This window comes from Mesoplodon densirostris, chromosome 6 (assembly GCF_025265405.1).
Source record: "Mesoplodon densirostris isolate mMesDen1 chromosome 6, mMesDen1 primary haplotype, whole genome shotgun sequence".
NCBI lineage: Eukaryota > Metazoa > Chordata > Mammalia > Artiodactyla > Ziphiidae > Mesoplodon > Mesoplodon densirostris.
Genome location: NC_082666.1, coordinates 7,805,101 through 7,817,707, shown reverse-complemented (window position 1 = coordinate 7,817,707; position 12,607 = coordinate 7,805,101). Strand labels below are relative to the sequence as shown.

The 12,607-nt window shown below is 56.6% G+C and overlaps 1 protein-coding gene across 3 annotated transcripts; it reads right to left on the bottom strand.

The window, feature by feature from the left end:
* Positions 1-4,129: 4,129 nt before the first annotated feature.
* On the bottom strand, positions 4,130-12,526 carry PTGES2 (prostaglandin E synthase 2). 3 transcript variants are annotated; one of them, XM_060101592.1, is made up of 7 exons: positions 11,577-12,526; positions 10,192-10,389; positions 9,444-9,502; positions 8,923-9,072; positions 8,454-8,654; positions 8,007-8,124; positions 4,130-4,479 (listed from the first exon to the last, which is right to left on the bottom strand). In XM_060101592.1, the coding sequence occupies exons 1-7, from the start codon at positions 11,844-11,846 to the stop codon at positions 4,402-4,404; spliced, it is 1,074 nt and encodes a 357-aa protein (XP_059957575.1). In that variant the 5' UTR covers positions 11,847-12,526; the 3' UTR covers positions 4,130-4,401. The 3 variants fall into 3 exon arrangements, with proteins under 3 accessions (XP_059957575.1, XP_059957574.1, XP_059957576.1); XM_060101591.1 differs by lacking the exon at positions 4,130-4,479 and adding an exon at positions 6,869-7,539; XM_060101593.1 differs by lacking the exon at positions 4,130-4,479 and adding an exon at positions 6,869-7,539 and having other exon boundaries at positions 8,923-9,068; positions 11,577-11,898.
* Positions 12,527-12,607: the final 81 nt, after the last annotated feature.

The following is a 12,607-nucleotide window of genomic DNA, read 5'->3' as shown; positions in this document are numbered from 1 at the left end:
CCCTGCCCCCAGAGCAGGCCCGGCAGCCTGGAACCACGCCATGACCCACCTGCAGGGACCTTCACTGAGGGGCAGGTGCTCCTTGCCTCACCTCAGGTAGGTGACACCTGGCGTCTGGCCGCTCTCCTGGCCAGGCCACAGAGAACCAGGGAAAAGCGGGGCAGGCCTGTGCTTCAATCCTGGCACCTGGCAGCGTGATCTTGGGCAAATCTCATGCCTCTCTGAGCCTCAGTTTCCTCATGAGCAAGATGGGCGCAATATTTACCTTACAGCTCAGAGCTGGGACTCCTCCGGTTCATACAAAGGGCAAATGTTGGGAATTCCCTGGCGGTCCAGTGGTTAGGACTTCTCACTCTCAATGCTGAGGGCCCGGGTTCGATCCCTGTTCAGGGAACTAAGATCCCACAAGCCACAGCGTCCCCCCACCCCCGAGAAAAGGGCACATGTTGAGCCAGGATTCAAACCAGTTTTGCTGACTCTGAAGCCCTGTTCTCAACCTCAGCTCTGGCCGGGCTGCCCCCAGTCCCCATGTCGCTGGTCTGGGCGGGTTGGAATGTAGGGGAAGGGTGAGGAGAGGAACAGCCTGCCTGCCGGGCCCCTCTGCCCAGGCGTGGACCTTGGTCCCTGCCCTCCAGGGTCAAGAAGCAGGAGCAGACCAGCGAGTCCCAGTTATAGTGGCTGGAGAGGCTGGACGGCGCTGGGTGGGAAGGCCAGCGGGAGGGGAGTGATGCAGGAGTGCAGGAAGGAAACAAGAAGGCCAGAGGCCCACCCCAGCCCACAGGGGCCAGGCAAGCCTAGGCCTCTCCTGCTGTCAGCGTCCCATGACACAGAGGCTGGCGGGGGAGTGGCACAAAGGAATAGTCTCTTCGGGCCATTTGCTATCGCCATTCAGCACGGTCCCTGTGGCCGAGGACCAAACATTATCTCCCCATGGCAGTTGTGAAAGTTCCATGAGCTGGCTCCACCCACGCCTGCCAGGGTGGGGGCTCCCTGCTGCACCAAACAGCCCAACCCCTGCCCCTCATTTTAGGGAGGAGGAAACTGACACAGGGCAAGGGACTTGCCCCGGGTCACCTGGCTCCCTGTAGCCGCTTCTCTTCCCTGACTACACTGGTCTGTACCATTTGTATTAGTGTCCTACGGCTGCTGCTACAAATCATCACAAACGTGGCATCTTCAAACAACACAGGGACTTCCCTGGTGGCGCAGTGGTTAAGAATCCGTCTCCTAATGCAGGGGACATGGGTTCGAGCCCTGGTCCGGGAGGATCCCACATGCCGCGGAGCAACTAGGTCCGTGTGCCACAGCTACTGAGCCTGCACTCTAGAGCCCACGTGCTGCAACTACTGAAGCCCACGTGCCGCAACTACTGAAGCCCACGTGCCGCAACTACTGAAGCCCACGTGCCACAACTACTGAAGCCCACGTGCCACAACTACTGAAACCCACGTGCCTAGAGCCCATGCTCTGCAACGAGAGAAGCCACCGCAATGAGAGAAGCCACCGCAATGAGAAGCCCGCGCACCACAACAAAGAGTAGCCCCCCGTTGCTGCAACCAGAGAAAGCCCGTGCGTAGCAACGAAGACCCAACACAGCCATAAATAAATAAGTAAGTAAGTAAGTAAATAAATAAATAAATAAAACACAAAAGCACGACTTCCCTGGTAGTCCAGTGGCTAAGACTCCATGCTTCCATTGCAGGGGACACGGGTTCAATCCCTGGTCAGGGAACTAAGATCCCACATGCTGCATGGCACAGCCAAAACACACACACACACACACACACACACACACACACACACACACACACACTTATTCCCTTACAGTTCTAGAGGCCAGAAGTCCAAAATCAATCTCACTGAGCCGAAATCAAGGTGTCCCACAGGGCTGGTTCCTTCCAGAAGCTCTCAAGGAGAATTCATTTCCTTGCCTCTTCTGGCTTCTGAGAGGCCGGCTGCTTTCCTTGGCTTTCGACCTCTTCCTGGCGTCATTCCAACCTCTCACTTCCGTTCTCACATCTCCTCTTCTTTAGTCAAACCTCCCTCAGCCTCCCTCTTATAAAGAGACTGTGATTACATTTAGGGCTCATCTGGATAATCCAGGAAAATCTCTCCATCTCAATATCATTAATTTAATCACACCTACAGAGTGTCTTTACCACGTAAGGTAACGTTCCCAGGCTCCAGGGATTAGGACCTGGATATATTAGGGGGCCATTATTTAGCCCACACCACACCGTCCCCCCACTACCAGGCCTGTTCCCCATTAGACACTTCTGCCCGTCCACATCCTTCCCATTGGACTGGTTAAAAGAATTAGGGAAGAGTCATCCAGTGGAGCATGGCATACTGTGGAACAGTCATTAGAAATGGTGAGGGAGAACAGTTACTGATCTGGAATGTGATTCAGGAGCTACTGTGTGATCTGAATTTTCATTTTAAAAAATATGTATCTAGAGAGAGAGAAGTAATGTGACAGTGTGATTAAGATCATCGACTCTGGAGCCAGGAGATCTGGGTTCAAATCCTGCCTGTGCCATTTACTGTGTGACACCAGGCAATTCACTTAACCTTTCTGATGCCTCAGCTTCCTCATCTGTAAAATGGGAATATATGTACTTACCTCATAGGGATGTTGAAAGGATTAAATGAGGTAATATGTGTAAAGTGCTTCAAATGGTGCTTGCCACAAAATAGGCCCCATTTAACTGTTAGATATAAATACTGTACATGGGGCTTCCCTGGTGGCGCAGTGGTTGAGAGTCTGCCTGCCAATGCAGGGGACACGGGTTCGAGCCCTGGTCTGGGAAGATCCCACATGCCGCGGAGCAACTGGGCCCGTGAGCCACAATTACTGAGCCTGCGCGTCTGGAGCCTGTGCTCCGCAACAAGAGAGGCCGCGATAGTGAGAGGCCCGCGCATTGCGATGAAGAGTGGCCCCCGATTGCCACAACTAGAGAAAGCCCTTGCGCAGAAACAAAGACCCAACACAGCCATAAATAAATAAATAAATAAATAAAATATAAAAAAATAAAATAAAAAAAACTGTACATAAAATGTTATATATATAAATATAAAATATTTTATGTGTATATATATATATATATATATATATATACACACACATACACACTATATGCAGACTACATAAAAAATAACTAGAAGGCTATTCTCCCCCCCCAAAAAAATTTTTTTTTTGGCTGCGCCGCCGCGCAGCTTGTGGGATCTTAGTTCCCCGACCAGGGATCGAACCTGTGCCCCCTCCATTGAGAGCGTGGCGTCTTAACCACTGGACTGCCAGGGAAGTCCCAAAACTTTTTAAATTTTTGATATTTAAATTTTTAAATCTCAGTGATGGGTCTGTGAATAATTGGTATCATCTTTTTGCTTATCCGCAAGCTCTATTTACGCACAATGAACAATTACTTGCATAATCAAAATGAAAATTTTAAATTTAATAATCTAACAAAAAAAGTGAACCAGAATCCGAATCCTTAAAGCTCCTGCTGCGGCTTGCTCTCCCGAGGGAGCCCGCCCTGACTCCCAGGGAGGAGGGGTCTCGCCATTCTCACGACTCTCCTCCCTTCTTACTTCCTGGAGCACTTGGCCGTGAACTCCAGGAGCCCAGCAGGGAACAGCAGGGAGTGTGTTCTGGGAAGAGACAGCAGACCCCACCGGCTGCAGGAACCACCCCTCCCACACCAACAATGCACATCGACTGTGTGCAACCTTCCCATCCCTGAGTTCAACACCCCCATGAAGGGTAACTGACCTCCGAGAGTGTGCCCATGGATGGGCAAGGATGGGGCTTGCCCAAGGTCACAGCAAACAACTGCAGAGTTCCCACCTCAGGCCTTCTGCTGCTACCAATGCCCACAGGCACAAGCCATGACCTAAGCATTACCAAGATGCGGCAAGGGTTCCTAGCGTGCGGCCTTTTCCCCTGAAAGGTGTGACTTTTCCTACCTACCCATCTTCAGCACGTTGCAGGCTAAACCCATTTTACAGATGAGCAAATAGAGTCCCTGGAAAATGAAGATGGCCCGAAGGTGCGATCCCAGAATTGGCCACAAGGTGGCAGCACCAGGTCTTGTTGCCGTCCCCTACAGGGCTTTTGCATCCTCTACCGCCCTCTGCTGGTTATCGGAAAAGGTAACTGAGGCAAGGTTGTCACCTCTGGGGGAAATACTCCATGACAGAAGCAGGACTCAGTGCCCCGTGGTGGCCTTGCGTTGACTGGCCATTCTCCAGCCCGTCACAGGGAATGGGTCTAGTTAGCACAGTCCTTTTCATCAAGGTGACTTTTCATCAAGGTGACCATTTAGTGGAGGTGGGTGAAGAGGGTGTGGGCAGGCTCCTCTCTGCCTGCCACAGCCCCAGGGATAAAGCCCCAGTCAACAGTCAGGCCCCTATCCCCGGCATGGCTCTGCCATCAACCATATCCTCCTCTGAGAAATGCAAAGACAGAAGAAAACATCTCTGTGAAAACAAGGAGAGGGGTGGTGATGAGTAGCTGGGGTCTGGCCTGCCCCTGGTGCCTCCTTAGCCAGACCAGGCCTCAAGAGGAAGCCGAGGCTGGGAGACATGATCACTGGATTTAGCAGCAGCACAAAGGGCAGGGAGCACAGGGTGGGGCTGTGGGATGTGAGACCCTCCCCGGGCCACGGGGCCATGGACTGAAGGTGGACGCCTCATCCCAAGCAGGTCACATCAAATGCTCCCTTTGGGGAATTTGGGATTGAGACAGAGAAAGGCGAGTCGGCCTCCTTGAGCAGCTGGAAAAGCACCAAGTAACCCCGGGGGGTGACAAGGAAAAGGCTGTCTGTGAAGAGCAGGCAAAGTGGGGAGGGGGGCAGGGATGCAGCCCCGAGGCGCTCTTGGCCTAGTTCCTGCCCTGCTGAGGGAGACTCTGGAGTCCACAGGCCATCACAGGTCCCTGGAGCAAAGGCGCCTTGGGACTTAAAGGCTGATCAGTGAAGGGGGAACTGCATCCTGGACACAGTGGTGACTCGGGAGACCTCAACACCTGTTGGCCCCATGGAGGCAGCTTCCACGGCTCCTCATCCCACAGACTGGTGTGGCCTCAGGCCTCAGCTTCTCTCATTCCTCCCAGAGGAAGGAGCACTCTGCAGCCATGAAGACCCAGCCAGTGTGACACGGTGACAAGGACAGATGCTTGCCATGGGAACAAAAACAAGCAGGTGGCAGACAGCCCTGCAGAAGCCGAGGCCACTGCTCCCAAAATGACACTGTCTGCCTTCAGAGTGCTTGTTGCTTCTACCTTATTTGAATGTTTGCTAATACAAAAACCATGAATTTTTTTTTTTTTTTTTTTGGCCACGCCTTGCAACTTGTGAGATCTTAGTTCCCCGACCAGGAATCGAACCCGTGCCCCCTGCATTAGGAGCACGGAGTCTTAACCACTGGACTGCCAGGGAAGTCCCCAAAGACCATGAATTGTTTTTATGTTTTAAAAAAAACTAACAGGGCTTCCCTGGTGGTGCAGTGGTTGAGAATCCGCCTGCCAATGCAGGGGACACGGGTTCAAGCCCTGGTCCGGGAAGATCCCACATGCCACGGAGCAACTAAGCCCGTGTGCCACAACTACTGAGCCTGTGCTCTAGAGTCCGTGAGCCACAACTACTGAGACCACATGCCACAACTACTGAAGCCTGCGTGCCTAGAGCCCGTGCTCCGCAACAAGAGAAGCCACTGCAAGGAGAAGCCTGCGCACCGCAACGAAGAGTAACCCCCGCTCACCGCAACTAGAGAAAGCCTGTGCGCAGCAACAAAAGACCCAATGCAGCCTAAATAAATAAATAAATAAATAATAAAATAAATAAATCTATTTAAAAAAAAAAAAAAAAAAGAATCCGCCTGCCAATGCAGGGGACACGGGTTTGAGCCCTGGTCCGGGAAGATCCCACATGCCGTGGAACAACTAAGCCCATACGCCACAACTACTGAGCCTGCGCTCTAGAGCCCACGAGCCACAACTACTGAGCCCGCGTGCCACAACTACTGAACCCCGCGGGTCTAGAGTCCATGCTCTGCAACAAGAGAAGCCACCGCAATGAGAAGCCTGCGCATCACAACAAAGAGTGGTCCCCGCTTGCCGCAACTAGAGAAAAGCTCGCGCACAGCAACGAAGACCCAACGCAGCCAAAAATAAAGATAAAATAAATTTTAAAAAAAAATTAACAAAGAAAAAATTTAAACTCTCCTGAGAGGCTCTGAGAGGGTTGCCCAGTCACTGTACAATAGGGAGGGCCCGGGAGGTAGAATTCAGCTCACTGGCTGCCTGTTGGGCCTCTGCAGGGCCACCTCGGCAGACCAGTGTGCCCCTCATCTGCTGAAACTAGGGGAACAGGGACCCCACAGCCTTGCCTCGTTCCCAGAGCTGCTTCTCTCTATAGACCCCTGTCCCAGCGTCCCCCACCACCACCACCGTGAAGTGCCAGGCCTGGGATTTGAAGCCCTGGGTAGCTGTGTGCTGCCAGAGGGGCCCCTGGAAGGCACTGTGTCCTCTGGACCCTCGTCTCCTGGTCTCCAGAGCAGGACTGGAACAACCCCGGCCCCTGCTGCGCCAGGCACCCTGCTGCACACTTGACCTGTAACCTGTCATCAAGCCCTCACAACTTCCCCTTGAGGTGGGGACCACCATTGTGCCCATCTGACAGATGAGGAGACTCGGGCCGAGAGGGGTGCCCAGCCCCACAGTCAGTGGGGAGAACTGGACTTGCACCCTGGGCTATCTCTGCACCTCCCTGCTGCACATCCCATGGCTGTGTCCCAGGGGTTATGGGACACAAAGCCCACTGAGCCTTTCACTCAGGTCTGACACTTAGTAAGCACTGGACAAACGGTATTTACTGGCTGCGGACCTCCACTATGGTGCCGCCACGCGGGGAGCAGAAAACCTTTTCTTTATTGTGAACATGACACACAGTCCTGGGGACACCTGGGAAGAGCAGGAACCAGGGGGAGCCAGGGATGGGGCCTCCCCAAACCGGACGGTCCCTACTTCCCTTGCCCAGGGCAGGAGCCCAACCTGATTCCCACCCATGGGCCGTAAACAGGGCAGCCTTGAGAGCCCCAGAGAAGGCTAAAGAGCAGGGAGGCCCGGGAGGGGGTCCAGCTGGTGAGGGGACGTAGCCTTCCATGCCCCGGGGGGCGGGGGTACATTTGTGAATGGAAACTGAGCCTGGGCTTTGTCCCCCAGCGCCCCAGGGCTCCAGGAGATGTCCAGTGTTAGAAGCAAGGGGGCAGTTAGGGTGGGGTGGGCAAGAGGTCGAATGATCCTGTCCCCTGCTGCACTGTTATCACAGAATCAGCAGGTGCTGGCCCAGCGGCCCTGGTCCCCCACAGCCAGTGTCTTCCATTGTTCCCTCCCACCTCCCGGCAGGGATGCTCAGTTCACTGGGGAGCCTCAGCGATGGCCTTCTCCACCCGCAGGTACCAGGGCTGGATGTGAGTGTGACGCATCAGGTCGTCGAAGGCCTCCAGACCCTCCATCACACGCAGCACACCGTACACTGCCTGGGGGAGTGGGAGCAGGTACAGAGGGGGTGTCCACGCCTGCCCCGCTCTCTGCCCGCTGTGTGCCCTGGGCCCATGACCTCCCCTTTCTGGGAGCCCCATGACCCACTAACGGGCCAATTTTGCACGCAGGGCTTTGAATGAAGTGTGTGGTTTGGCTGTAGGATTCGGGAAGAGGGGACCCCACCACTCGCTCCAAGACCAGAGCCTTGCAATCAATATATTCTACCCTGGCTGTAGGACTGCTTCAAGGATTGGCATTGAAGTCAGGCCAACAAGACACTGTCCCAGGAATTTTGCTGGGCAGAAGCCTGGAGCACTGGTTTTCCTTAAGCCCTTGACAACCAGTGGAGGCAGATGCCTCTGGGATGGAGGAGCTGTGAGATGAAGGTATTGCCTGCCTGGGTCTCCCCCACCCCAAGGACAGACCCTTTGGTCTGTGCACCCTCTGACACCACCACACTCACCAGATCAGCCAGGTTCGGCTTCTGGCCCCCCATGAAGGGCCGGTCTTTGCCCACAGCTGCCACCCACTTGTTGGCAGCCTCGTAGAGATCCTCACGCACGTCATCCTGGAGGTGGTGCCTAGGTAGGAATGGGGGAAGTCCATCAGGGGAACTCCGAAACCTGGCACAGGTGGGGAGAGTGAGAAGGCCCGGAGGCCAAGGCTACTTCGGGGGATGGAGCGGGACAAGAGACCCAACCATGGAGAGGGAAACAGAGGAAGATACAAGGCAGGGACCCAGCTCTGGACTCCCAGGCCAGCCCTGCTTCCCCTGGGTTGGGGGAGGCAATCAGGGGTTCTGGGTTTGAGTCTCAGCTTGGCTAATGCTGGGGACTTGGGGATGGCAGGCCCCCAGGTGCATGCACCCATGAGTGCATGCGCGCACACGCACACACGTGTGCACTGTCACCTGCTCTTGAGCCGCTTGCTGATGAGGTACATGGCGGCCGCGCCCATGTACTTGGCCATGGCGCCCTCCACGGTCCCGAAATTGCCCTCCTTGACAATGTAGTCAAAGGAGGCCAAGGCTTCGGTCGGCGTGCGGTACACGTTGGGGGAGATGAGGTGCACCAGCCAGTCGTCCGCCCACTGCCGCCACTTCATCTCCTCCCTGCGGGCAAGGGGGGACAGAAGGCGGGCCAGGTGGGCTCCCTGAGCCAGGGCCCGGGAGGCGGGGGAGCAGATGCACTATCTACACAGCCCAGCGTACGGACAGGAGCAGGAGGTCCTCAAGGAGAGGCAGTCACGCCCGGGGCTCAGCCCCAGCCCTCGTGGTCTCCCATGCTGCTCCCCGCTCACGGTATCTCGCGCAGCCTGCTTCCCTCTGGGGGAGACCGGCCCCTCCCCACATCCCCAGGGCCGGCCCCGGCCCCACTCACGTCCTGGCCTCCTTCCCACCATACATCCGCTGGGCCTCCTTCTCATCCAGCATAAGCCAGTACTTGTTGCAGAATTCGGTCACCTCCTTGCCCTGGTCGTTCACAGCCTTCATGGGTGGATAGTAGGTGATGATGTCTTCGAGGGGCTGCCTTTGGGAGATAGCCAGAGCCTCACCCTGACTCCCTCTTCCTCCAGGAGACTAAGCCCTCACCTCCTCGGGATGAATATCTACCCCAGCCTGATCCAGCCCCAGGACTGACCCACCAAAGCTTTCCCACCCTCTTGTGGGTGACACAGGAGGTCCTGCAGCAAGAGGGACTTGGGGCAGATACCAGAAGCACTTCCCCAACAGAGGGAGATGCGCGGAAGAAGGGCGAGTCTCAGACTGATGCCCATGGCCCATTCTGGAAATCTAAGCAGCAGCTCCACCCCACTCCCATGCAGGAACCTAGGGGAGGCCTCCCTGAGATAGGAGATGGGATGAGATGCAGTGCCAGCCTGGGCCTCAGGGGCTCCTTACCCTGACACCAGGTAGGTCTTGAGGGCACTGATGATGACAGAGGAGTCGTTCAGTTGTCGCTGGAGAAGAGGATGGTTTAGATCAAGATTGTGGGGGGCGGGGGGGGGGTACTGGTTGACTGGCCACTGGCAGGATCACCAGGGGCTCCTAATCCTGACACCCAAGCACTCTGCAGAAGCTGGTCGGGTAGAACCTGGGCATTGTCTGTCTGTCCCTGGAGGTTCACCCCTAAAATCGATGGCCACTGAGCTTTCCCTTCCCCCAGGACCACTCCCTGCCCTCAGGGAAGCCTGTCCTGAGTAAGGGAGACCCAAGTGTGGCTAATGGGGAGAAGAATGTGGGGAGGACCCAGGATCTGAGCCCTGCCCACTCACCCGCTTGGCCTCCTGGGCACTGAGGGGCCGGGAAGACTCAGAAGCTACGTACTAGGAACCAAGCCCTACACCCTGGAGAGTATGGTTCTCTGTTGATTAATGAAGCAAACCCAGAGGGGCTAAGTGACTGGCCCCAAGTCACACAGCCAGTGAGAGCCAGTGAGCCCCACCTTGAACCCAGACCACCCTGACTTCAGAACCCATGTTGTTAAGCTCTGTGGTCCTCTGTCTCCCTTGGACTCACGGGTTCATAATCCTCAGCCGAGGCCCGGAGAGCCCAAGTTCCTTCCAGGGCTGCAGAGCAGGGCCCAACTCAGGGGTATTCCAGGACAAGCCTGGACAATGGGGCAGGGGGGGAGCTCCCCAAGGCTCACCAAGCTGTCTCCTTCCTGGGCCAACAGGATGGGCACCTTCCTGTAGGAGGAGAACTTGATCTCGGCCCTGCGCACAGGGTTCACCTCCACCACCTGGTAGGGCAGGGCGTGGAAGTCGAGGAAGGCACGGACCTTGCTGCAGAAGGGACACGTTTTGTACTGGTACAGAGTCAGCTGCAGGCGGCTGGACAGGGAGAGCTGGATGAGGAGCAGAGGGGGGCGCTTCTGAGGCCTGGTGCCCAGGCCCCGCCCCCAGGTCCAGGCCCCACCCCCAAGCAAAAGTTTCCCAGGAGAGTTTTCTAGGATGATCTGAGAACGTCAGGAGATGGGGGATGGGTGACAGGGAGAAAGGGAGGTGAAGGGAGGTGCGGAGCAGGCTCCTGCAGTGGACAGCCAAGCGCCCATCCAGTGGGCTCCCCAGGTAGAAAGTCTGTTCTGTGTAGGAGGAATCTTCTCATCTCTGTCCCACGCTAAACAGACATCTCTCCTCTCCCTTCTGTCCCAAGGGAACTTCAGACACCGCCAGGTGTGCCTCCCCGGATGCAACTGTTTCAACTTGGGAGCGCCCACCCCGACCCCTTCAAGGAGTGTGAAGGCAGAGCCCAGTGTTTCCGAGCGGGCTCTACCTCAAATCTACCAGAGGGGAGCGTTATATCTGGGCCATTGGCCTGCACAGGGCAGGAGAGCCTCACGTGGGCTTACAGCATATTCATGTTCGAAAGCCACAGCTGCAGTACCGCTCCCCCATTGTTCAGAGATGAGAGACCGAGGCTGGGCCATGGAGGTGGGCGGGCAGGGAGACACAGAATTCCACTCCCCATCTACCGTTCCTGTTCCCATGGGTTCAGGAAAGGGGCGCCTGTGGGTGTGGGTGTGTGCGTGGAGGGGTGCTGGTGCTGTGTACAAAGCATCGCAAGGGCAGCTGGGCCACCACCCGGCTTGGGGGACATACCCTTGTTCCTCCGTGTCTCAGGGCCTGGAGTCTAAGGGTTATCAGTTCCGTAAAAATACTAATAACAGTACTAATAAATACACAACCTCGGGATTTGGAGACAGTGGGAGGGACGCGATAAAATGTTTGTAAAGCCACCCACTGTACAAGAGGCTTTCCCTTTTCAGTGATCTCCAAATCTTTCCATCAAAAAGTCTTAGAACATGTTAGAAAAACGACTTTGAAACAACGAGAATTCTAGTCAGCAGGCATCAGTAGCGCCCCATTTCACAGATGAGGAAGCTGAGGGCTCGAGGGCTTAAAACCAAGTCACTGGTCCAAGGTCAAGAGCGGACGGAGGAGGCGATTCCTGACACCGCCGGTTCCCAGTAGTCCCGAAGTTCGGCGCTGACCCGAGCGCCCCTACCCAAGGCTTGGCCCGACCCGGGCTTACCTGCGCGGCTGAGAAGTCGGCACGGAGGTTCTGGGCGCGCAGGTGCCACCGTGCAGTGTGGTACAGCCCCAGGGCTCCTCCCAGGGCCAGCGCCGCCGCCCCCAGGAGCCGTGGGCCCCCCGTGCGGGTGGTGGCACCGGGGCCTGGGCCTCCCGCCGCCCCGGTTAAGCCGGCCCGGCTCTGCGCGGGGAGTCCCAGCGCGGGGCGACCGCCCAGCTTCCAGGTCAGAGCGCGCCCGCTGGGCCACAGCGCCCGCACAGCGTGGGCCATGTTTGCTCCGCCGGCGCAGCGGGAGGGCGCGAGAAACAAAGATGGCCCGGGCTTAGGCTCCTCTTAAAGGAGCAGGTCTCCGGCGCCCCGCAGGTTGCCAGGGGTGACAGTGATGCCGAGTGGGGAGGGCCAGCTCTCGTAGGACTGCGCGTGAATACTCGGAGCCCAGTTCCACACATCCGTCAGAGCCGAAGAAACACACCAAGGGATGTCTGCTAAATGCCCCGGCTTCTAAAGTGTAGATGTAACTGGTCTCGGTGGTGACCCGGAGACGAACGCAGGAACTCGGCCACGTAGCTCGCCATGTGGCCGTCAGCGTCATCCGTAATACGCACCCAATCGAAAGAGAGTGAACCCTTCAGACTATCAGGGAAAGCGTCACGGCATCGTGTCCATGAGAGCCGCAGAAACCGCCCAGCCCGACCCACAGTAGGTGGGCGTCCTCGAATCGGGCTTTTTCTGCCCTCCCGCACTGCTGCACCGTTTCTTCTGTGGCCCGAACCATAAAATTTTCCATACACACAGCGGGGGCCTTAGAAAACACGTATCTCAGATTTATTTCGCCCACCCGAAGGCGCCGAGTCGCCGACCCGCAGGTCCCCAGCGGCAGGATAGGGTGGAGTGGGGATTCCAAGCCCTCCCGCCCCTCTGTCGGGCTCCTTCGCCCAAACTGAGGGCCCGAGGCTCAACTACCTAGGCTTCTCGGCGGGCAGCCCCGGGATGGCCCCTCCCGGCGGCCGGGAGAGGGGTGGGGCTCGAGG

Bases quoted from the DNA above. Each gene is read 5' to 3' on its own strand.
- PTGES2 (XM_060101591.1), bottom strand. From the start codon at position 11,846: ATGGCCCACGCTGTGCGGGCGCTGTGGCCCAGCGGGCGCGCTCTGACC. The intron at 9,073-9,443 runs GTAAGGAGCCCC...TATCTCCCAAAG, and splicing joins AAGACCTACCTGGTGTCAGG to GCAGCCCCTCGAAGACATCA. The intron at 8,125-8,453 runs GTGACAGTGCAC...ATTCCTACCTAG, and splicing joins AGCAAGCGGCTCAAGAGCAG to GCACCACCTCCAGGATGACG.